General features: G+C 37.3%; 1 protein-coding gene across 8 annotated transcripts in view; it reads left to right on the top strand.

The window, feature by feature from the left end:
* The window catches only part of LRBA (LPS responsive beige-like anchor protein), a 559238-nt gene that overhangs the window by 478613 nt on the left and 54271 nt on the right, over positions 1-26354 (top strand). For all 8 annotated transcript variants that reach the window (XM_075930022.1, XM_075930023.1, XM_075930019.1 and 5 more), the window contains 2 exons: positions 8406-8573; positions 26017-26106. In XM_075930022.1, coding sequence (XP_075786137.1) covers positions 8406-8573; positions 26017-26106 — 258 coding nt within the window. The remainder of the gene's footprint in view (positions 1-8405; positions 8574-26016; positions 26107-26354) is intronic.

Genomic DNA, 26354 nt, shown 5'->3' with positions numbered 1-26354 from the left:
TTCTTTCGAAAAGAAATCTTTTTTCAAAATATCCTGTACTTCCTCAAAAAATGCAATTTTGATCTGTCTAATTTACATCCCTATTTCAAAAGAGGGATGTAGTCTAGACATAGCCACAGATGTTTTACTTCACTCATGTGAGTAGTCCCATTGAAGCCAATCAAATTGCCCACAAAGTTAAGTATCAGAGGCTACATCTACACTGCAGCGCTATTACGGGATACCGGTGGTATCCCAAAATAGCTATTCCACGTATTTTGAACGCGCCTGTAATTTTGAAATATAACAGGCTCACTGTTCTGAAGTCCCTTTAAACCTCATTCCACAAGGAGTAAGGGACATTTTAGAATAGCAGTTTATTTCAAAATAAGTGCTGTGTAGACAGTGCCAAATTTTGAAATAACCTATTTCAAAATTGACTTGAAATAAGCTACGCAATTTGCATAGCTCAAATTACATAACTTATTTTGAGCTACGGGTGCAGTGTAGATGCACCCTAAGTAAATGTTTGCAGGAGAAGTGCACAAGTTTGAATAATATAGACTTTATTACTTTAGAACCTTAGGAGAGAAGTGTTGTTTGTTAGTTGTTGAAATTTTCCATGTAAAAAATTGTAACATATGGCTGCGTATATGATTGTATACAGGTGTCATGCTTAAAACTGTGTCACGTATCCCTTTGGAAATTACTTCAATATTTGCAGGATTACCTAGTCTACCCCTGATAGTTACGTAGTGTTCTACTTAAATAGAATTTAGTATACTAAGAAATAATTTAATAAGGTAACTGGCAAGTTTTTTAGGGTGACCACTGTACCTAGTAGTGCAGTTGCTATGAAAACAGATTGAAGACAGTTCTGCAAGTTTGCCTAATTCTTTTGATCTTGGCATGTAACAATACAAGCTTCAGTTAATATTAAAACTGAATTTCAAAGGAAATGCAGACTTTAGTGTATAAAATATGTAACAGCTGGTTGAGTAGTCCATTGAAAACTATAAAATAACAATTCCAGAGAGAGTGCTTGACTTGCCAAAAAAGCGCACAAGTGCTTGAGATTTTTATCAAAACATGATATTAATTAATGTTTGGGTAATAGATTATATGAATTTAGAAAAGATCTTTGAGGTACTAAATTCCATCTTTTCAGTGCAGTGCTGCTTGCACCAAATTCTCTTCAACACAGAATTACATTTCATTATATTATACTATGCCAAACAACTCTGTGAATATAGCTTAATGCTTATGGGTAATTTAAAAAATCTGTTCTAAAGATCATTTAGTGTGATTATTTTCTGTAGAATTATAATTATTTTGAGAAAAGCTACCTTTCTATTTATCCCCTGAGTTAAGATTTATCATACATATCCAATGCATCCAGGGCAACCTTTAGTATAAAATATGCCTAATAGCAGATGAGTGGGTTTTTTTAGATTTCTCTTGCACTCAAAAGGGCATACATGGGAAAAGTTGCATTTAAAATGGAAATACAATTGGTTACTTATAGGTCAGTATTTAAAGAGTTAATATCTTATTAGAAGAACAGGAAATCTGGCAACTATTGCAAAAACTAGACCTAATGGTACACACAAACAATTTGTCAGTCTTTGTAAATGTGAGTAGCTTTCCGCAAAGTGGCTGCTCTTGCTTTGTTTGACTAGGCTAAACTTTTCCTTTTTGGACTTTAAATCTTAAAGGTGAAATGCGATCCACCTATTCAATCAAAATCATTTAATTCAAAGCATATTTTGATTGGAACAAAGTTGACATGGAAAGAAACTCTAGAATAATAAAAAAAAGTTGAAAGGATTTTCTATCATATATTTAGCAGGAAAATTTGAAACAGTTCTAATTAGGCTGAAAAAACCCCACTGCCGCCTTCATTGTAAATTACAAAGGTCATATATCAATGTTAAGGAAACATTACCTTTAGTGTTTGAAATCCAGCACATACAAACATAACAGAACAGTTGGTTTTTGATTGTGTGTGTGTGTAACCTGAAATATGCTTAACATATTTAAATTAATTGTCTGGCACTTGAGTATTGAAGCTGTTGCCTTTGCAATGCTTTGTATGGGCATATTTGTTAAAAATGATAAATCAAAATATTGTGTTTCCAGTCTCTGAAATGTGTAACTAGAGCTTTTCTATTCATATGTAGACACTTTTTCTTTGATTGAGAGTTGGAGATTTATAATGAATTTCATAATGACTCAGTTTTACTTTAACTCATTGTAATGGCATCTCTTGTTTCAAAGTGACATCAAAGTACTTTAACCCTTTGGAGACTATGGAAATTTATTTGCATTTGTACATGTGGGAAACACCAGTGCTCCAAGAATTTTGAAACGATTCAATTTTTTTCATGCTATGTGTAAAAAAAAAAAAAAAAAAAAAAAAGAGTATATTCCTAGAAAAATGTTCAGAAGTAAAACAGTATAGACCCAAGTTCTAGAGTGTGTTAAGTAGTTTTACTGTTCATCAGATGTCTTCTTTTGCTTTGATTATCTTAAGATCCATTTAATAGTCAATGGGAGAGTAAAGCAAGAAGGAATATGTTCTTATTTCTGAATAATTTCACTGTAAAAAGTTTTGTCTAAATAGTGCATATATTGGTAAAATGAGGTATACTTAGTGTATTTAGCTAAATAATTATCAGAATAACCCTAATTTCTAATATTTGTTTTTAAAATATATACTATTTCACATGCTGTGTAAGCTGTTTAGTGTAAATTAGAAAAATATATTTTATAGAGGAAAAACATTGAGGTAGCTACTTTAAAAATGTGTTGATTATATTAGGCAGTCTTAATTCTAAAAATATAATGGCATTTAGTAAATGTGATATAGTTAGCAACTTAACTTTAAAATTTTGTTTCTAACCCTTTGCATTTTTTGTTGCTGTTTTGAGCACATTTTGCCTAATACTTTTTATATAGCACCTTTTATATTAAAATATATAAAATACAGTCCTTAGTATTTTTTCTTTTAATTCCTTTTTTTTAAAAGGCAATACAAGCACAAATTTCAGAATTCTATTTCAGGAGAGCATTTAAATTGCATTTTATTTAATAACATTTTATTTTGGATTTGAAATATATTTTTGAAATATAATTATTGTAATATCAATACCTTACTTGGTTAATGTTTCTCACCCATTTCTGTTTTGGGAATGGGCAAATGAAAGTTACTAATAGATGTTTGTGTTTAACGTCTGTATACTGTACTTTTTAGCATATCGCAAGTGTTTTAGTCTGTGCCTAATAGATCTCATTAAAAAAACAGCTATCAGCCCCAGGACAGTTTGTCAAAGCTAACACGAGTCCCAGTGGACTGAACTGACAATTTGTGTGTAGCTTCACATGACAGTCTTTCTGTGGTGTTATTTGATCCTTAACAATTGGACATTAATGACTGATTTATTTTATAATAACTCAGTAGAATTCAATATTACTATATTGTGTTGGACATTGTAGCCGTTTGTCATTTTCCTCTTTTATTTTCTCTTTTCTTTACAAATTTTACTCAAAACACACGTTGGGTGTAAATGATATATCCATACTGCGATGGGAGTACTAACAATTGATTGGCTAGTTTTAGGAGCAGCATGGGAAGAATGTTAGTATCCCATAGCAGCACACCATATTTAACTCTGACTTTAATAAGGTCTATCTGTCCTAGAGGTCTGAGTATCCTAAATGTTTAGCATTCCATGGCCTCCATTTTATTTTATTTTTTGAATGAGTAAATATTGAGCAAATAATTTAAAAAAATAATTCCCCTTTTTTAAAGAGAATTTGCAATGAACATAGTAGCTTTGTTTATTAATGTTGTACTTTACATTTTTTCAGTTTTTACAGTAGTTTTGATTTTAGTTAGTCAAATTAGTTTGTTACACTGTTGTTGTCCTGAAAATTGTTAGTTTTTAATAATTTTCAAGTTCAATTCCCTTTGTGCCTACAAAGATATGATCATATCCTACTCTTCTAAACCTAATTTATAATCACTCAGAGACCATAATCTGTTAACCTAGAATGACAGAAAACCTTATTATTCTTTTTTGAAAATGTGTGTTATATTTGCCTTTTCCTGCTGTGTCCTGAGTACTGATGTTCGTCGTGATCGCTTTCTTTTAGCCCTTACACTTGTGTCCTGAAAAGTCAATAAAGATGTTTAAAAGTGCTCTCGTGTAGTATAAAGGAAACAACAAAGAATCTCCATGATCTTTCCATAGTTAACTTCTTGTTCTTATAAATCTAAATCTGTATAACTTAAACTTGCAAAAGAGAAGCAAATTTAGAATGTCCACCAGCAGCTCCAAGAATAAGTGCTGAGACGGTAATTTTTAAGAGATTGTTAGATTTACACATTTAGTAACCTGAAAAGATTGCAGAACAATGTTACAGTAGTTATCTGTGCTCATGTGTTTTATGGGTGTAATATGACCATTATAGTATGTTTCATTTTGTATTCCTGTTAAGAATTTTTCCACATGAAAAATAGTAAAACACAGTTGACCCGTGTTTGCATAGTGAACATATACAATCATATGCTCTTAAAACAATTTTTTTCTAAGATGAAATAGGTAAAGCTGAAACTAAATATGTTACAATGTTAATAAGGTTTTGGCAAGATAGCAAGAAGATTAATGCACATCATTGTCATTTGCTGAGCTTTGTAGAATTTTATAGCCTCATGTTGTCTATGGACACTCATGAGACTCCTGACTATTTTTATCTTATTAAACAATTTTGAAGTCATTAATTTTTAATTTGCTTGGTTGCTGTTTTTATAGTTTTAATTGTGAAGGTTCTATGCATGTGAACTTAGCGTACTTTTATATAAATGAGTCTTTTAATCATATATATTGTAAGATTTTTTTTTTTTTTTTTTTTTTGCTAGACATGTGACATACAATCTGGTAATCCATTTTAGAGGATTTCAATAGCTGAGCATTCGAATTAAAAAAGATGAACTGGAAGATATGTACAGGTCTTTTCTTGATTGAAAGTTCTAATTAAGTGAATCGAGGAAAATTAACTGAAATTAGCTGTCAGAAAGTCGCATTTAAATGAGTGATGAGTTGGTCTGGCAGTAAACATTTAAATGATATAAATTGCCATTTAAGTGTATGGTTTAATGTTTGTCATGCATTAATGTGACATGAGACTGCAGTGACAATCAAGCAGCTTGCTCTAATTTGAACATATTTAGGGCTTTTGTGTGGAGTACACCACACAAATTAAGACAATGGCTGTTTTTATGTGTCAATTTAAATGTTGTTTTCAGACATCAGTTAATGAAACTAACCCATCATTTTGTGTACAAATGCCAGAGCAGTTTCTTTGGTTTTTAGATTTTTACTTCTGCTTTTCAAAATTAGAAATTTCCTTTAAGAGAAAAAGCTCTTCATTTCTGTAATCAGAATAATATTAGACTTCTCTACATTGTTTATCTCTACTTATTTAAAATAGAATTGAATGCTTTACAAGATAGGAAAAGAAATCATGCCAGTAATGTAAAGTAGCTGTATTAAATATTTAGAAATATAGTAGATTCATTTTAAATAATACCTTTGAACAGGTATTGAACCAAATTAATTGGGCCAGGCATTCATTTTTAAAAGCATAATTGTTGCTTTTTATGTATTGGATTGTGAATTAACCAAGTATTTTCTGAACAGTGTTTTAATTTTCCAGCATACTACAGAAAATGGTTCTGTATGCAGACACACAAAGTGTGTGTGTTCAGTGGGCTGTAGTAAAATCTTGCTGCTTGCTTCACATCATTGTTTTCCTGTATTATGATATTTCAGTGTTCCCAATATTTAGAATAGGGAATGTGATGATAAACTTCATTACCATGAGTAGTAAATGTCCATATTTTAATGGCACAGTGTCATCTTATAGAAATCAAAAAAGTCGTCATTTTAAAGTAGTGAATTATACTACAGGTCAGACCTCTGTTGTCCAGTACCCTCAGGACCTGAGTGGTCCTGAACAATGGAGTTTGTTGGATGAGGGCAGGTCAAGGCTCTCTACCTGGCTGTAGGCTCTGCTTCTGGGTGGGGCTGCACACTTGCCACCTGCTGCTCCCTGTGTAGCCCCACACCATGCCAGGCCTTCCAGGGCTGCATCCTCCAAAGCACCAGCCCTGAAGAGGGGCCAATCCCATGGCTAGGGTGGTTTCTTGCCTCCCAGCCCTGGCCAGTGCTGTGCTTTCCCACACTGCCAGCCCAGACCAGACTAGGATTCTGAACCTGACCAGCCGGGGTTCTCTGGTCCAGCAATATCCATGGTTCTGCCAGACCATGGCTGTTGCCGGACCAGAGAGTCCCGAATTTTAGAGGTTCGACCTGTATAACTAAACTGAAACTGAAGCTGCAAATCCTGGCAGCTGTGAAGAAGGGATGGAGTGTGGGGTTCATAATTTTTTTTAATCTCCAAATCAGATACTGCTAAGTCTTCTAGAGAACATAAGAACGGCCAGACTGGGTCAGATCAACTGTCCATCCAGCGCAGTATTCTGTCTGCCGACAGTGGCCAATACCAGTCCTCACAATCCCTGAACAAAGATCTTGCAAGTTCTAAGCATTGTTGTGAACCCTTTTGCCTATGTGAGGAAATAGCTGAATATTCCAAAACCTGCGCATGATAAAAGCAACTCATGGCCTGCTTTGAGTAATATTGGTGTTTGATGGAAAAACCAAATATTTAGAAGTCATGTAGGCAGCAACTAGCGGTAGATTTTTCCACTTCCAGCCCGTCTCCATGCTAATAAAGTATGGCTTGCCTTTGTGTTTGAAAGATGAATAGTATATGAAGAAATCTTACAAATTAATTGACCTCTAATAGAGACATACTAGTGTTGGGTGAATAATTATATTCAGGCACTTATTTTGGGTAGGAGACTGAATGAGAGCAGGTGGAAGTTAGTCATAGGCAGAAATAGGAAGATACTAATATTACAAATCTTGCTCTTCTGTTGGTACTTTGCTGTGATAAATTTGAGGCACAAAGACTCACTGAATCACATGGAGGATAGGTTTCCAGCCGTATAGCTGCAACATACTGGTTAAGTCTGTTACAAATGGATCTTCTGATCAGCATAAGAAATTGTGAAAGTTTCCCATTTGTGTATGTAATATGCAATTTTTCTTAATTAATCTTAATATTGTTCTTACTATTTTAGTAATAATAATATGGCAAGTTGAGAAGAGGAAATTCATTTGAACTTTTTTTTAATGTCTATCTTTTTAGGCTTATCTGAATTGCTTTCTCTGTTCTTGGTTTTCCCTCTTCTTAATTAACTTGATAACCAATGCCTTATTGAACACATGGTTCTAGGATAGAATATGAAATATTAACTCAGTTATATGGAAGAATATTTATTACTTTATTATTTGTATTAGTATAGCTTCTGGAGGCCCCAGTCAAAATTGGGTACCTGATGTGCCTGCTACCAAACATAGTTTAGGGTTGCCAGATACTTTCACAAAAAATCCCGAACATGGCCAGGGAAAAGAAATGGTTGGGGGAGGCGGAGGGGAAGGAAACCAAACTTGTTGAGCAAAACAAACAAACAAAAAAACCACACGGGAAAGCAAACTTGTTGGGGAGGAGGGGGAGCAAGGTCACTGCACCTTTAAATTCCTGCGCTCCCTGCTCCCCCCCGCCAGACACGGCAGAGGAAAGATGTCCGGTATTTTCTGTTTGTTTGTTTTTTACCAGATGGGCTACAAATACCGGACTGTCAGAGCGAAAACCGGACACCTGGCAACCCTAATAGTAATAGACAGTCTGTGGTGCAAAAAAAGTATGTCTACACTTCAATTAAACACTTGTGGCTGCATAGTCCTGCAGCCTGAGCCAGCTGACACAAGCCAACCACAAGTTTATTTGTAGCATAAATATACCCTTCAATTACAATCTTGAACTAGCATGAACATACAGATGAAAGTAATAGCAAACTAACATACTGTATATGCAATGTGTTTGGTATAAAGAACCTTCTTAGTTGCATTTTACTTGATCATCCCTAGTTAGTTTTATTTCCCAAAATCTCTCAGCTCTCTGTTAACATGTCACAACTGGCCTAAGATACTGTCCATTCTTCCTCCCCATCCCACATGAGGAGGAGCTGGATCATTCAGGCTGTTTCTGTCTTATCACTACCACCTTCATTGACAGGATATGGGGCAATTCTCCTATCTGGACTTCGAGAGGTGGTCCTTTCCACCTTAGTATGCTTTTAGTAAGTGTTAGAATTGTTGTCTATTTTCTAAAATATTAGCAGCATTGGTGCAGGGGACCTACTAAAGATGGATTTCATGTCTATTTATTAATATTCACATTTCTTAAGAAAGAATAATAGAAATCAGGATAACATATTTTGCATTTTATTACAGGCCTTGGAGAGTGAGTTTGTTTCATGCCAGCTTCACCAATGGATTGATTTAATTTTTGGCTACAAACAGCAAGGACCAGAGGCTGTCCGATCTCTGAATGTATTCTACTATTTAACCTATGAAGGAGCAGTCAATCTGAGTTCAATAACTGATTCTGTATTGAGAGAGGTAAGTTTGCTTTCAAATATGGAGAAGGAAAACCTGTTAAACATTAACATACTCAGACTGTAAAGGATTCTGTTCTGCTTAAGTGCAGCAATAAATCTTCATCTCTCTAGCTTTGTGAGTTTGGTTGTCACAGGCCAGTCGGGACCCATCGTATCTCAATCTGATGGCTCTGTCACTGTGGCATACAAAATTAGTGGACATTTCTGCAAATGTTGTTCTTAATCTCTCTTTGTCCAAGTTTTATACATTGAATGATGAAGTAAAAATAAATGTTGAACAACTGTTTAATTTGCTGAGTACTGTCCATCGATTGGCTGGGTACTGAATGAGGAAAGAGTCTTGTTAAAAGATAATATGAATAATCTTAATTCTATCTGTTCCTAACTTTTTAGTGGTTGACTGTACAACTTTTAAAAACTTTCTTTTAGCATATCTTAGTGTACTATTACATATGTACAGAATACAGTACAATTATATTCACTATTGTTTTTATTTGGCCTTGCCAGGGTGTCAAATTAAAATGTAGTGTGTGTATTGATAGAAAAAGGCAAAAGACTAAATCCTTTAAATCTTTGGTGATGAAATCTTGAATCGAGGAGCAACAACTCTATTAGGAAAAAGCTATTTTCTAAAATATTCTTTAGAACTCCTGGGTACTTGACAGGAGACGGGGAGGGATGGCTTTTGTTAAAAAGTATAAAGGTTGTGCTTCCTCTATTCCAAGTTGTAAATTGGAACCAGATATAGTGATAATTATAGAATAAATGTAAGTTTGTCATATTTTAAAATAACTGTTTATTTGTAGTAATCTGTTCTCAATGAGAAATATTTTAAATAGTTTTATTTAAAAGAATGGCTCAATATATGCCACAAAGAAGCAAATGAAGGAACATTTAAATTATGAAATTTTCACTTAATAAATGTGAGGTTTGATGTTCATTATATAATTGTAAACTTACATTAAGGGTCCAGTTTGTGTCACTTTCTATCTATTGAAAGAGAGAGACTGTTGGTCATTTCAATCAGTAAATATTCTTTCATGTATCCCTATTACACCTCAAACTGCACATACAGACAATCTGAACTCCAGCATGAATTTGTCTAAGAGGATCATGAAGCTGACCAATATGGGTGTGAAACGTGATGGGAATATAAAAAGATTTTTCTATGTTGTGTCTTTGAGTTCAATTTCTGACATTTTAAGGAAAGATATAGTATAAAATTCAAGTCATTGGGTGGAGAGCATTCTTGATAGCAATCCCTGCACAAAAGTGCTTGCTGTGCCCTACACTAAGGTGCTTGTTGTGGTGATCCATCTGCAAGTCATTCACAAAGAGGACTTAGGTAGAAAGAAGCTTGTGATTAAAGCAGAACATTCCAGAGCAGGCTCTGAGGTCCTTGTTTGGTTTAGTGTTTATGATACTGCTTTTGTTTGGATTCTGGCATTCCCCCGAAAGGAGGAGGGATTAGTCATCATCTAGTACAGTTAGGTGTATCAGAGGCAGCAGCGCGGGGGTGGGAGAGCAGGCAGGATGCTAGAGCAGCCTTACTCCGTGGGGAGCTCAGGACCTCTGTGGACAGGGTCTGCTGCTGCCCCACGCTGCTGCCTCTGTATCAGAGGTAGCAGCATGGAGTGGCAGTCAGGAGACAATCTGCATGGGAGCCAATTTTAAACAGAGGTAGCAGCAGTATCAAGTGGCAGGGGGCTTCCTGGGAGAAGCACACTGGCTGATAGCTCTGCCCCAGGGAGTATTTTAGTAACTGTGTAACTGATAAATTTTTTTGGCTACACAATTACTAAATTAAACATTATCTAACAACTTTGGCATGCAAACACCTGCACAGAATTTATGTCTGAATCACATCTCAAAGAACAGCTGGTTCAGGTAGCCATTAGGTATTATCTTCTCTAAACGTTAGTTAGAAAGAACTCCCTGGGAAGTGTGTTTATCACACTCTTGAAGTAATAGACAGGCTTAAATGTGAGGTGGTAAAAATCCGCAAATGCTTGAAACTATTTGTATTCAATTTTGTACTATGTGTTTATTGTGGCTAGTTTTGTGTTATCCTGAATGAGTGCAAAACAGTCTTCAGTAAAAATGGGACTTTTAAATTTTTGTATTAAAGAAAATATATTTTATGCATTCATGGTAAATGAAATATGCTATAAATCTATATATTACCATGTATTTTTGTCTACCAATATATTTCCCCCACAATACTAACGTCCTGAATGTTAATATATGTAGCAGAGAAAGCATAAAATAATCTTTTTACAAAAGAACATTAATTGATGGAAATAATAATCAAAGTAGGAGTAATCAGCATAACAGCCTACAGCATATTAAAATTTTATGTAGTTTTTAATTTTTCAAGACCATCTGCATTATCAATATTACCATGATGTATGTTTACTTACTTAGTAGCCTGGAAAAATCATTTAGTAAGAACAAAATTAAAAATGTGGCGTTATCTCAGCTTAAACAGTGACGTTCACTTTACAGTACTTAGTACATTTGTAGAGATTTTCCTCCATTTAATTTGTACTATTCTTATCTGTTCTCATTCTCCTGAGTCTGGTTCTCTTGTTTTTGAGCTACTCCATATTGTTTGCAAGACAGAACTGAGTAGTAAAAAACCAAGACGACGTAAAAGAGGAATTTGATCAGAACCACGCTGATGAAGAGACTTCTGAGACTTTTTCCTCTATGGGACTGTACAAAGCAAATACTATCTAGCAGTATTTGTTCCAAGCTGTGTTGTTGTTTGAAGTTTCCTCCACTGCAGCATTTTCCTTTAATATTATTCAGCTGAGGACAAGATATTCTTCTGATATATATTTATTTAGTGTAATATATAATCTCTGTATTACACTATATCATATATAGTTGTGTATTTTAGAATAAAAAATAGGTCAAGGTTGATCATTTGTGGTATATGTTATCAATAGATGTGCAGACTGAAGTCTAGTGTCATCGCCAATGGTGAGTTATTCTGTCTGTTCGTGAATGAAGATTAAAGTAATGAGAAACAAGATAGTGTGGGTATCTATGTGCATAATCATTCTATATCATGTGATAAATTAATTTATCATGTACCTTTGACAGCCACACCTTCTGCCTGCCCAGTAATATATCTCCCCGAGGACTTACACTAACATTCCCAACCTCTGAGCTTTTTCAGTCAGCTGTAGTGTTTTGCCTTTAATCATCCTGTCTGAGGAACTTTTTTTCATTTCCCCCCCCCCAAAGTTACAACAGGCAGATACCCAAGATAGGCAGATATCCAATCAGGAACATCAGGGGATTTTATAAATATTTTAAAATGCCATAAATGTAATCCAATTTTTAATACCCTGCAAATCTAGAATCGATCTGCAATCTGAGTTTTATACCCATTACAGCAGGGATATTCCCAGCTTTCTGATGGGCATAGGGATCCCTTGTAGTTTTCAAAGGGATTTAGATATTGAACTTTAAAGGATGACAAATGTAGGTAGAAAAGGTATTTTAGGTCACAAACTTGAAAGAACTAGAAGTTTTTGCATACTCAAAAACATACAACTTACTAAGCATTCATGATCTCATGGAAATAGTGGATGTGTATTTAAACTGGGGTGGGGAACCTCAGGCCCAGGGTCCAGATGCGGCCCTCAGTTTGCCTGGATCCAGCCCCTGAAGCTCAGCTGCCCCTCCTCCCCAGCATCGGGAAGCCCATGTAGGTACTCCAGTCCCTCTGCTGTCCCCCTGGGGGCTGAAGCATGTAAAATCTATTAGGCTTGGCTCCCGTAGGCTCTGGTGTGCAAGGAGAATATGGAGAGTGTCTTTCTCCTCAGTCAGAGGCCTCAGTGAGGGTGTTTTCTCCACTTCTCACTTGTGTGCGACCCCCAGCTGATTTTTCTTTGGTTCAGTGGCTCCCCAACCCAAAAAAGGTTCCCCACCCCGATTTAAATCCTGGAAATATCTCTAGATACATTGTGTGTCAGAATATACATACCAACATCTATGCCTTGTCAATAACTAAAATATAAGCCTCATGATAAATCCTTGTTTATCTGCATTCTGTGTATTGATCACCTGGCTCCTCATGAGGCCACACACACAATAATAGTGGGAGGAACTGAGGATGAGGGAAATTTAAAGTAATACAAAATGTCCTTAAAACTCTTAAGATGCTCCAGCTGCCACCATTATTTTTACAGTCAGTTGCGTTACATTTATTACAAGATGGAAGTTTTGGTTTAGGAGGGAAAGCTACCAGATTAAAACATATTTTTTAACATTATTTCCTTTTTATAATTAAAAAATGCAAAACTTTTACATCTCTTCATACTGCTGTGAACAATTTTTCCAACCATTCTTTCTGCCTATGGGAATAAGGGAAGTGAAATATTTTGAAAGGATCTGACTGCAGTAATAGAAGTTCTTAAACTAAAATGCAAACCATAGGCCACATGTTACTTTCTGGCAGATAAACCCAAGGGAATGAAAAACTTGCATAATTTCACAGCAAATGGCTGATTGGGATTGGACAAGAGGGAGAATTTGAACTACTGCAGTGGGGAAAGGGTCCACAGCCAGGAAAACTGCGTGCACTTGTTGGTATATTGCTGCTTCTTTCCTTTCGCAAGTTAGAGCACAACACAAACATTAATGATACCTTTACAAATATAGAATAGGACTCTGTGACTAATTTGTTAATGCGAGGTTGCACTTTTACTTAAAAACCCCCAAGGGCTTAACAAGAAGTGAAGACAGTGTGATAGTGTATTAGAGAGAGGGGGATAAGAGCTAGTAGCTAGCAGACATTAAACCGGGGTGGGCAATAATTTTTAAAATGGGGCCACTTCAAAATTTATGAAGTGGCCCTGGGATGTCCTGGAAGGGGCGGGCCCTTGGGTGGAAGGGACGGGGGTCAGGAGACTTCTCGTGCCCTCCCACCAACAGACCCCGATGGGCCCAGGGGTGGGGGAGCGTGTGAATTCCCCCTCCCCTCCATCCATCGCTGGTGCCTACAGAGAATCACCAGCTGTTTTAAAACAGCTTCCTGTTCCCTCAGATGCTGCGTGCCCCTGGCAGGGGGAGGAAACTTTGCACGCTTCCCTGTCCTCAGGTCTCAATTGGCCTGGAGGTGGGGAAGCACCAGGGCAGCCATGCGCTGGATCCATTGGCTTGGCAGGCAGATCCAGCCTGTGGAGGTCCAGATTTGGGACCATTTGGCCAAGACTTGGGAGGTTTTGTCCTAATATGTTGCTACTGTTTCTTTTTGAGTTAATTCTAACACACATTGTTTTATTTAAAGCTAAGCTATTTTGGATCTTAGATTGTTTCAGGGATATTCCACTAAAGTTCTTCCCAGGGAAAGAGGTAAAATTATACTTCAGTCTCTGAGGAGATCTAACAGAGGACAGATCTACCTTTAAGCCAAATGTAGGGTTTTTGGTTAAAAAGTCCTGTTCTGTATATACCTACACACTATATACATTTTTATCATTATCAAATCTCTCTTGTAAATCATAATGAATTCAAACAAAGTGGACTGAAAAACCTCAAATACTTTCACGAAAAAGAGTTTTCCTCTTTAGGGGAAGGTGTATCTATTGATTTAATTTCCTCTCTAAAATGAGACAGCAACATTTTATACATGAAAGGTAATATGGAGAATAATAAGAGATTTAATTTTCTTCATTCCATTTACTATTAATTTTGATTTCCACAGACTCAGAAATTTCAAAAATTATGAATTATAATCATCAGAGGAATCAATTTGGACAGCATATTTGGCATATTTCTTTGACCATGCCTATTATAATTGCACATATAGAAAAAATAATTCTAGGTTATTTTCAGTCTTAGAAAGAAACTTGTTCCACATTCATTAGGAGTGGTGGCACTGAAATTCGATCCTAGCTTAGCGTTCAGTATCATCTGTGGGTAAGTTTTCTGTATCTTCGATCTTCCCCTTATAAGTGTAATTTTTATTTTTAAATATTTACAGTTTGAGAGCTTTCTGTGCTTTCCAAAAAGAGCAGCAGCAGTGTTTAGTTTACATGACCCCAGTTTCATGACAGCAGTAGCAGATCTTGATATCTTATCCCAGGGAAAGCATTTTTGGCCTCCCTTTCAGTTACATTCATGGTGGGAGTTAATAGCATATTTCAGCTTTAACTCAGCTGGAAAACACAGACAGCAGTGAATCTTTCACAAAGTATAAACACAATTTGTATTTATAGCATAGTTAATGTTTGCTAAATAGTTGGGAAATTATCTGCATGTCTGTTTTCAGCAGGTGGGGCACAATCTTTGTTGTGGTTGCAGTGGGCTTTTTAAAAAGGGAATAAAGTGATTACACAACATTGCCATGGAATAGTAAATTTAGAAGTGTTGAATACAATAAGTGAAGAATTCATGCAGACACAGTTCAAAGTATTGTGGAAACAATCTTTGAAGCATCACTGGCTAGGAGTGTGCTGCACAGATGGTATATTTGACATAGTGCAGCCCATGAACTGTGTGTGAAAAGCCAAATAAATGTTAAGGATTAGTCTAGTTTTAATTGAAAACCAGCACTAAAAATACCATAAAATGGTGCCTGATTTAAAAAGAATATAATCAAAACCAAACACATTGTTTCTGTGGCCAGCCAGAGACGGACTTGTCAACATTGCTGTGTGCTAGACTCTGATCTCTTCCTCTGAAGCCTTTTGGAAAACAGTCCTCTTGCAGAGGTAATGATTTCATGGGGGGAGGAGGTAGATGAATGATTTGCTGTACAAGTCCCTCCTGCTGGCCAGGCCACAAAGGAAAAGATTATTAGTCATGATTGGTAGGTAAATGCCAATGTGATATCAAGTCAGGACCGAGAAGTGGTAGGAGTAAAAGAATCTTCCAGGTTAACTTTCAGTTGACGCAACTGAAAACCTTTTTTTCTTTACGGCTTGGGAAATGTAATTTTAAATGTAAAACTCTTACACATTTAATTGAAATATGAACATTTTGCTCTAGTAATGCTCCCATTACTGAAGCCCTGTGTATTGGACAAGTAGTCCATCAACTCTGGTATCCTGATGCAGTCTGTAGCCATTATGTGGTACTTTGAGAAAACAGACCTAAGGAACTAAGCAATAAGTTTTCAATAAGATAATAACCAAAATGTTGTCTGCCTGTCCAAAAATGATGAATATGTTCTAATCCCATCCCCTCCCCCCTTTTTTTTCCAATTGGAAGGAGTGTGGAATATCAGAATGCCATAGACACATATTTCCAGTATCTCTAAAATTGAGCATTCTGGGAGATTCCTATATAACATTAAACTGATTTGTTATCATGTCAGCATTCTGGGTTTGATTTCAGTTAGCTTAAAATGTAACCTAATTAAAATTTATGTACTAAATAATGCTGTATATAATAAAACTTCTAAAAAGAGTCATGACACATTATCTTAGTTTGGGGTGTTTTTCTTTTAAATTGTTCATTACATGTTTCAAAGCAATTTGGAACTACAACATACCTACTATTGTTAACTTGTAAGGGCAAAATACGGGCTGGCAAATCCCAGAGGATATTGTGTTGGTGATCAACAGATGATAAAAATAATTAATGCAAGGCAGTAGAAAACTGTGTCCAACATTATAAAAATTACAACTATCTAAACAAATGTCACATCAGTGCAGCAGATGTGAAATTAAATATTTGTATTTCTCTATTTACCAAAATATTTTACTTTTCTTAGTTTGTTGTCTAACCTTTCACAGATTCTGAAAAGTCTGATGGCATAAGTTAATGGTTAGTGTTTTTATCTGTAGCTGTGCAGGAACTAGAATTTCAATTGGTAGGAAAATCTGCTTTTTTGTAATTTTTTTTGTCCAAATCAGAATAAAAGTGGCAAAAGAAACCAAAAGACATATAAATGCATAGTGATGAGAGTGCACAGAAAATGTAAATATTTGACAGAATAGGGCACACTGCATTGTGAGATTATAAATATCACCACATTTTGACTTTTTATTTTAAACATAAAATAAAATTTTAGAATAAAGCCATTTAAAAAAAAATCAAAACGTTCCATTCCGGTAAGATCAAATGTTTTGATATTCTGTTTTTGACAGAATGTTCTGACCTTATTGAAATGTTTCATTTCAGTGCTTTGGCAGTTTCAGCATATCAGCCTTATCTGATGGAAAAATGTTCTGTCAGAAAAGTTTCAACCAGATCTAGTAGTAACTAGACTGAGACAGTTCTTGGGATGCTCAGGGCTGAGATTCACCTTGTTTTCCCCACTCTGGCCCTGTCTGCAGTGAGGGGGAGACTTGCTGGTGTTCAAGGGGTGTCAGCTCCCTGACACTACCAGCCTATTGATCACCCATGCAATATCCTTTGGGATATGCCAACCCTTATATTTCCTTTGCAAGTTAACAGTAGGGTTCGCTGGTGTGCCAAACCACTTCGAAACATTCTGCTGTAGTACCAGCTCTTTGGCCACTGAATGTTCACTGTAATACTAGGTTTGCTGTCTCCAACAAAATAGTGCACACATCAACTTGAATGATTCAACTCGAGATCATCTCACTGTATAATACTATAGCACTGAGTTATATTTACAGTGAAAACAACAATAAGTTTGTCAAAGGTTCAAGATTCAAGAGAGAGTGAGAAAAAATAAAGGAACAGCAGGGTTATCTGTAAAAATCATAACACAAAAACTAAAGATGCTAATCTGGCTGAAGAACTTTATCACAATCCAGATGCACATTTCAGCCAAGTCTAGTTGAGATTCTGTTTTCATGAATGTAAATGCATTGTCCATTTGCTGCTTAGGTTCAGGATAAAAGATGTGAGCTTTGCCTTCACCTTATATTCTTCAGACTTCATTGTTCCTCAGAGTCAGGATGACCCTCCCATACATTATTCTGCCTTCCTAATTGTCATGGCTTCTTCCCCACTCTGGCATGATAAATGCAGAAGTGGGGGCCAGCAGGTGTACCCCAAAGCCTTATCTACCAGGTTTTGGTATAAAACTTCCCCCAAAATCTTAAAACCCTAGATTTTGGGAATAAAACTTCTGCTGCCACCACCCAAATGTTAATAAAGAAATCAGGGGAAAGATCATTTGGGAAATCTCACCCGTAAAATAAAAATTAGGGCACACAATTAACCAATGCCAGGATAATAAAAAGAAAAGAAAGAACTTTTATTATTACATCAATATTCCTGTTGCAAGCATCATGACTAGATGGGAAGGTAATAAAATATACAGTACTCATGGAAAAACTCCATGGACCTAGAACTTAGTTACAAAGAAAAGCCAAAACATATTTTAAAACATATACAGATCTCAGATCCCATACCCAAATCATAAAACAAGAAAACCTGATGGATTTATCTAAACTTTACCCTACATGCAGAAAATGAAGAATTGTTTCTTGGAGAGAGAGAGACATGTTTGTCCCTCTCTGTAGCTGCAGAGGACTCACCCAGAGAGATGGAGGGAAAAAACCCAAATTCCTTTGTTCCAGTTTGAAAGTCCTACCTACATTCTTATTGGCCACCCCACCTGGCTAGGTGTAGTTAACCCCTTAATTCCCAGGCTGCTGGCTAACCCTCATAATCATGACACTAATGACCTCACAATTCTCTCCTCTCCCCCTCAATAAATTCATATGAAAATGGTTCCTCATGGTGTTCACTTACAAAGCTTACTTTGCATGTGGACCTATGGAGCAACTGAATTATCATTTTTGGTATAGCAGAAACCTGTTTGTCACCTCTACTGTGATACAAGTTTTAGGTGCACATATTTAGTATACATACTTAACTCTTTATTTAGTGTTTGTACATGCATTTCACAGCAATGTTACTGAACCAGTGAGATCCTAGCTTTTTATATAAGACCTTACATAATATTCTTTGGTGGAAAAATATGTGTATATAAATAAAATGTGGTGATGGCTAACTTTGCTAATCAGACCCTCTCCCACAAATATTTACATTTTTGTGTGCATTAAATCTAGTCACTCTTGCCCCCATTATTGGTTTTTTACTTAGTTTCATTTGGTTTCTTATGACATTTTTGTCAGTCTCTTTGAAGTACTACCAGACTCATTTTTCTAGTTTTACTTTTTATCTGCTTATTTCCAGTAGCCAGAGATTTAGGTGTTTTGAATGAGCACATCAGTGTTCCAGACAGAGATACTGTTTGAAATTATCCATGAACCCAGTGCCTCTGAACATTATTGAGTGACATTTGTTTCTGTTGGTTGTGTCTGCTCTGACTAACTGGTTTCTTTCAGATTGGCAGCTAGGATTACACTGTAGTAGATGGACAGCTGCATGAACTGGAGATTGCAGTGAGGCTGTGCTAGGCCTCAGTTTAATATGCCTGGAATGTATAGGCTCAGATTGGAACAATTTATGTAATCCTGATTGGGAAATCTGTTCATATTTTTACAAACTGTGATTATTTCCTATTTTATCTCAATGACTGCCATGTAATTAGATACAATTGTCTACTAATAATTTTTAGCTAAATTATGTAATTTTTCTCATATGTTTGCTTTCTCACATCAGACTTTTTAATGCAACTCTAAAGTTGCTTAGAGTGTGTTTTATAGTCTGATGAGTGCATCACAATACTTTTCTTTCCCCTTCAATTATAACATATGGACTCATGTGCAGTTCTTTCATACAAACACTACCAGGTATTACTTTTCTGAGCTAAGTCAGAGAAATAATTAGTTTCTATATATATATATATATGGCAACCCCAAGTATGTGGTGTAGTTTGGATGGGTTTTTGTTTTGTGTTAGAATGCAAGGAATTTGTACTACAATCTTTGTGGTCCATTTGCCATTACAGGTTCAGTCTCTCTGGTCTGGACTTCTATAGTTAGTTAATAGGGTTGCCAAGTGTCTGGTACAGGCAGTCCCCGACTTACGCGGATCCGACTTATGTTGGATCCGCACATACGAACAGGGCTTTCTCGCCCCGGAGCTCACAGGCAGCGGTCCCGCCACCTCGACCTCCGGGGCGAGAAAAGCTGCTCCCGGTGCCCCTGGTCTGCTGGGGACCGTCTCCACCAGACCAGGGGCATCGGGAGCAAAGCCGCAACCCCGGCGGGTTTGCTCGCGGTGCCACTGGTCTGCTGGAGATGGTCCCCAGCAGACCAGGGGCACCGCGAGCAAAGCCGCAGCAGCAGCGGGTTCCCGCGCTTCTGAGACTTTGCCAGAGAACCTAGCTGCTGCGGGTTTGCTCGCGGTGCCCCTGGTCTGCTGGGGACCGTCTCCAGCAGACCAGGGACACCGCGAGCAAACCCGCAGCCGCGGCGGGGTCCCCCGCTTCTGAGGCTTTGCTCTTGCAAAGCCTCAGAAGCGCGGAACCCCGCTGCGGCTGCGGATTTGCTCCTGGTGCCCCTGGTCTGCTGGGGACGGTCTCCAGCAAACCAGGGGCACCGGGAGCAAAGCGGTCCCGTGCCAGAGCAAAGCCTCAGAGGCGAGACACCCCCCGCTGCCGCTTTGCTCCCTGTGCCCCTGGTCTGCTGGGGGGGGGGCGCAGCTAGTGTGCCCTCCCCCCCAGCAGACCAGGCTTTTCTTGTGGACCCTGGGGCAGAGCAGCTGGGGCGCTGCCGGTTGGTCCCGCAGCGCCGCTCTGGGCACTACTGGACCAACCTGGCAGCACCCCAGCTGCTCTGCCTCAGGAGTCCTGATTCAGCCGCTGCTGGTCAGTTTCAGCAGCGGCTGAATCAGGACTCCTGGGGCAGAGCAGCTGGGGTGCTGCTGGGTTGGTCCAGTAGCGCCGAGGAGCAGTGCTACTGGAGCAACCCAGCAGCACCCCAGCTGCTCTGCCCCAGACGTCTCCAAGTCAGCCGTTGCTGAAACTGACCAGCGCTGCCTACAGGAAGCCCAAGGCACAGTTGCTCTGCCCCGGGCTTCCTGGAATCAGCTGCTGATCAGTTTCAGCAGCAGCTGACTTGGGGTTCTTAAGTTGAATCTGTATGTAAGTCAGAACTGGCGGTCAGTTTCAGCAGTGTCTGAATCTGGACGCCAGTTCCGACTTACATACAGATTCAACTTAAGAACAAACCTATAGTCCCTATGTTGTACGTAACCCGGGGACTGCCTGTATTGACCTGGACAGTCCAGTATTTTCACCTCCTGTCCAGTTAAAAAAAAATCAGAAAATACTGGATACCTAAAATGTCCGGTATTTTCTGATTTTTTCCCCCCCTGCCAGGAGGCAAAAATACCGGCTACCTTGCAACCCTATACACACTCAGCAACTGGCCCTCACAAGGGTGAGTGCAGAGCCTTGTGGCCGAGGGCTAGGAGTTCAGCCCTGTGGCTGGCAGTGGAGCCCGGCTGCTATGGGGGCTTGGTTCACTCTCTCCATTCCCTGCTCTGTCAATGCGGGCCCCTCTGCTCCTAACAGAGTGGAGCCCTGCAGCCATCAGCAGCAGAGGGGTGGCACTGACTTCCCCTAGTCCGGCAGATTCCCTTGTTCAGTACTGATCAGGTCCCGATGGTGCCAGACCAGGGAGCACTGAGGGAGGTATAACCTGTTCTCATTTCTGCCTTTTGATAATGCTTTAGTATGTAATTTGACTTACACAATTAAAAAAAAAATCCACAGTGTAGAACGTCAGCCATAGATTTTGTACATTTGTAATATTCTAAATAAATGCATAGCCATTTGATAGCATACATTGGTAACAACACTGTCAGAATATAGTGTAACTGTTGATCTGTCATCATTTCTTTTTTCTCCTTTATGCTTGCTAGATTTCTAAGCCAAACATGTAAATTCTGCATTCTTTTTAAAACATTAAAATTGGGTGAATAGTTAAGCTGTGCCAGGTAAAGGAACTGTGATTATTAAAATAAAAGGATTGAGTTACTAAAGTTAAAATAGTAGAATGATTTTCTGTTTTGGCATGAAAACTAGATTGCTCATTTTATTTTATTTTTTGAAAAACAAACATATAAGCATGTGGATTTTTGACACTAAAACTCAAGAGTGTATTTTCCCCTGGTTCAAGGCATTGTAGCCACAGAGCCAGAACACAGCACATAAACGGCTTATTTCTGCCAATTATTGACAACCATGATCTGGTAGCTTTAATATCTAATAAAAGAGAGGGCATTATAAAGAGTTTCTTGTCTTTAATCTTTGGCCGTTTATCTGATTGTGGTGAGCCAGGCTTGTTCTCCAGGGTTAATGTTATCTTGATTGTAGTCCATGAGGAATTTAACTGAGAACCTTAACTTAGAACCTTTAAGTAACTATCTGATCAGAATGGTTTTTCAATTACTATTATCAAAGCTTGATTTTAATCATGTTCCCAGAGGGGAGCGAAGCCATTCATTCTAGCCAGTAAGCCACTCAACTTCACTGTCTGAATGGGAACCTGTCAAATATTCAGTGTTTCCTTGTGTTGTTAAGCAAGGTCTGGGTGAAAGGAAGGAAAATCAAGCAATCATAGTTGCATATTGTTCAATCACTCAGGAACATGTGTGTAAACCTTTTTGAATATTCAGTGGTGAAGTAAGGAGGCAAAAAGCCAAAGTAATTACTTTTTCAAGGATTGTTATATCTTGGGCAAAATAGTTGGTAGAAAGAAGAAAGATGAACCCAAAGCCTTTCTTGGACTTAACACATGCTTGAAGGAATGTATTTAATAGTACAGGATGTTATTTCACCTGGTCTCTCAAATGTGTGGAATTTAAATCCTACCTGGTATAGTAGTAGCTGAAAATGTTTGCAGTTAGATATGTAAAAGCACACTTTCAGAAAGGGATCATCACTTCTGCCTGTTGTATTCTCCTATAAGAAGACTAATAGGAATGTAGCAATAATAATTTTGCATGTGAAATGGGTTACACATTTGCAAATGGGCATGCTGTTGGACTCTTACACAACTTGTTGCTAGGTGACTGAACTGATAAAACCAACTCTTGTTTCCATAAAAGACTTTAAATCTGAAGATAATCTAATAATATAACTTGCCCTTTCATTTGAAGGGCCTTTATAATATTCATGATTTGAGATAAAAACTTTAGAGTCCCTTGCATTCTTTCTCTTTTTGTCTACATCCCTCCATTTCCCCCTCTACCCTCCCTCTTTCATATTCAGTTTTATAGTTTTCAGACATAAACATGAAAAAAGCAATTTTGAATTCATTTCTGAGTGTTTCTGCAAAGAAAAGTAACAAACATCTGTTTTTACCTTAACTATATCCATATGTTCAACCCCCTCCCACCCGCTTCCCAAAATAATTTACAACCCTACTTGGTGGGTACAGCATACTATTGAATTAACTTTTTTCACAGTTAAATTAGGGAATGTGTCCAGAGACTGAAAATATCTGTGTTAAACAGTAGCCAAAAACTACATTTTAAACAAGCTTAAGTCATCATTTGTTTTTCTCTTCTCTTCTCTAAATTTTGCTAAAGAAAGAAGTGGGGGAGAAAAGAAAAGCTTGAGAGTATATAGCAAATGGTTACTTCTGTAAGCAAATGCTGTCTACTAACTGGTAAAATTTTGCTCAGAATACTTGTATTTATAAATTAATTTACAGTTATATTATGCCTTGGAGAAAGTTTCATGCTAGTTACACAAGTATCCTCTTAATTAATGAATAAATTAAAGGATCTTGATAACTAATATCTCACAACAAAAGCTTTATTACCTGAAAGCACCCTAAAATTATAACTGTGAAGATATTTTAAATTATCAATGATCATTTCCTTAAATTCTATTTATAGTCATTAATATCATAATTATTCACGTTATTGTATGCCATGGAGAAATTTAGTAATGCAAAAACACAAATTCTTCTGATGTCAATGAATGACCAAAGCCATTATCAAAATTGCCTAGGAAAGTGAGATTTGATGCTCAGCCTTAATTTACCATATCCAGAAGGTCAGGTGATGTCTTTTTGACTACTGATCAAACTGTTTCATGCTCTAAGATAAGTAGCAGTTTTGCCTCTTCAGAAGAGGCATTAATTATCTTTCAGTAGAGGCTTCATATGATCCTGTCTGATATTCCCTTACCATGTGGGGCAGAAGTCCGAGTTGTAACCAATAGCTAAAATGCCCTGTATTACTTCAAGTTCTTTGTTGCTACATGAATGGGAAAAGTGCAGACTGATTTTAGTCCTGCCATCATACATTTCCTGTTGCTTGAGGAGATCGTCCTGGGTTTGGTTGACCTATGGTATGGAACATTTTGACAGTTCCTCAGGCTATGTGATGCTGGAGGAACTTTTTTGGAGTGATTTTTGGAGGCAACCAGGGATTATGAAGTAACTCACTGTGCTAATGAGCTTTCCTGGTTGTGGTTAAAAGGCTGCAATGTTCGAAGAGAAAAAAATTTGTTGCCTTTCCTCAAAATTGTGGAAAATAAATGAAAGTAATCGTGCTAAAGTCTGCTACTACCTTCAGACCCAGATTATTTTCTCCTTTTTCACTTGTCACAGATCTTCACAGAACATAGACACTGGAGAAAGGAGGCTATTCTTTGTGTCAATATGTCTGACTGTTGTGCTGTGCATACAGTTATAATGTTTCAACAGCTCTTTTTCTTTTGGGCTAGTTGGCAGACTTTAATATTAATTTAGTTAGCCCCATAAGTTATCAGAGATGCCCAAGTCTATTGTACTTTTTGGATATTAGAAATTTTATCTCCTGTTGGAGGAGGAAATATGCCTGGTTCAGGCTGGAAGAGCTATCTCTGTGTGAACTCCTAATGTACCGATCAGGTCCAGTGCCTGGTTCTATGCAGATATGCCAGTTTGGTTTTGGACTGTGTTTATCTTGTGTCTCATAATTACTCATTGGGTCTCAGCATATGTGTATGAATGAGAAAAATCAGGTTTTTAAGAGTGTATAGCTTGTATCTTTAGTATATGGTATCTTTTGTATATAGCTTGTTTCTGAGAGACTTCTTGAGCAGTCCCTATGAAGTTATTGCAGTGGGTGTGCTCAATGAGTAAGGGTATCAGAATTTGTCCCGAGCATATTTGTAACATTGTTTTAGCTTATTCTAGATAGATAGATAGATAGATAGATAGATAGATAGATAGATAGATAGATAGATAGATAGATAGATAGATAGATATAAAAATAAAATACAATCCTATATTAGCAGTAAGATCAAATACTTTTGGAATGGCACAATTCTTATCTATAAAGATAGAAGAATGGCTCCATAATGAAGCCTCAAATCTTCAGAGAGAATTTCAGGTGGCACTAATTTTTGCTTTTGTTGTTTCTACATTGAGCAGTGTCGTGTTTGAGTAACAATTTATTCTTATCTGAAATTAATGAATTAGAGAAAATTTACTGTAAGGATTGTTTAGCTATCGCAGAAATACTAACAAGTGGTTAAAAATACAGAGTGCCAGGTAAGCAATAAACAAAGTAAGAGCCTTTTCTGTGGAAGCCAGTGGGTTTTGTGCATTTGTGTGTGTGTGTGTGTGTGTGTGTGTGTGTGTGTGTGTAGAGCAAGAATGTAACAGTTGTTGGGGGGGGTGTAGAGCAAGTAAGTTGTTTTGGAGTGCTTCAATTTCTGGACACTTTTGGGAACACTTTAAGGGCCTGATGTTTCAGAGGAAGGTTGCTTCTGAAAATCAGGCTTTAGGTTTCTCAAAATCTCTAGTTTCTTTTAGGCCAAAAATGCAAACTCAGGAAATCAAGATGGAGGCAGGCAGTATAGGATTCCTATATCTCTAAATGTTAACTTAAAAGAATAACAAAGTATGAGGTTTCTTTTCCTTTGATTGTTTAGAGATAAAAGTGACTAGGTATCAGGAGAGAGCGATTGGCATAGTTTTAATCAAATATTTGTTGACAAATGTATACGAAAGAACCTATTTGAAGTTTTTTGTTGTCTTGATCTATTTTTTCTACATTCTTATTGGTTGATTTGCTGTTAGTAGTATAATCAATGTTACAGTGAATGTGTCTTCCTTTTTTATAAAAATATATTGGAAAAAATATACGCTAAGTTGCCCTTTTTTTTGTCTTAATTATTGACATGCAGCTGGATACTTGGAGTTAACCAAAAAGTTGCAGGCTTTCTTAGTACCTGCAAAACATTAGCTTTTGTTCCTCAAGTATGAAGCAAGAAGGATAAGCCAGTGTTAGAAAGGAGAAATGGAGCCAATAAGAAGGGTTTCTGATTATAATAGCCGGTCTCTGTTTAATATCACTGAGCAGGATGAGGTTTTGCAGAGTTTCTCATGGAAATAGCATCCACAATGCTAAAATGATTACCTCATTCTCAGTACCAGTGCCAAGCACTTAGCCCCACAGTGAACACACGGGGTTGATTTTCAACATGAAGCAAGCCAGAAGTGTGGAATGACATTTTCAGGTGACAGTTATGGTTCTATTGCCTGTAATTAGCACCTCTTAACATGCAAACCTGCCTGTTCCTTTTCCAGGCTGTTGAAGCTCAAATACGAAGTTTTGGACAGACCCCTTCCCAACTACTCATAGAGCCACATCCTCCAAGAAGTTCTGCCATGCAGGTGGTATGTATCATATTAACTCTTTGTGACCCATTCATTTTTATTTATTTCTGCACAGTTGTTTCACATGTTCAGATTTTTGGGAGGATATGTTTGAGTGTGTGTGGGAATGTAAGATTCTGTGTATTGAATTGTAACTAGAACTTTCTGAAATATCAGTCCTCACTAGTATTTGCAATGCTTGACTATTATTAGTTCACTGATAGCTAAAAAGATTATGGAAGTTCACATTACAGAAACTTCTCATCGAT

This window comes from Pelodiscus sinensis, chromosome 5 (assembly GCF_049634645.1).
Source record: "Pelodiscus sinensis isolate JC-2024 chromosome 5, ASM4963464v1, whole genome shotgun sequence".
Lineage (NCBI taxonomy): Eukaryota > Metazoa > Chordata > Testudines > Trionychidae > Pelodiscus > Pelodiscus sinensis.
The sequence above is the reverse complement of the archived record's forward strand: the minus strand, read 5'-3'. Positions and strand labels throughout refer to the sequence as shown.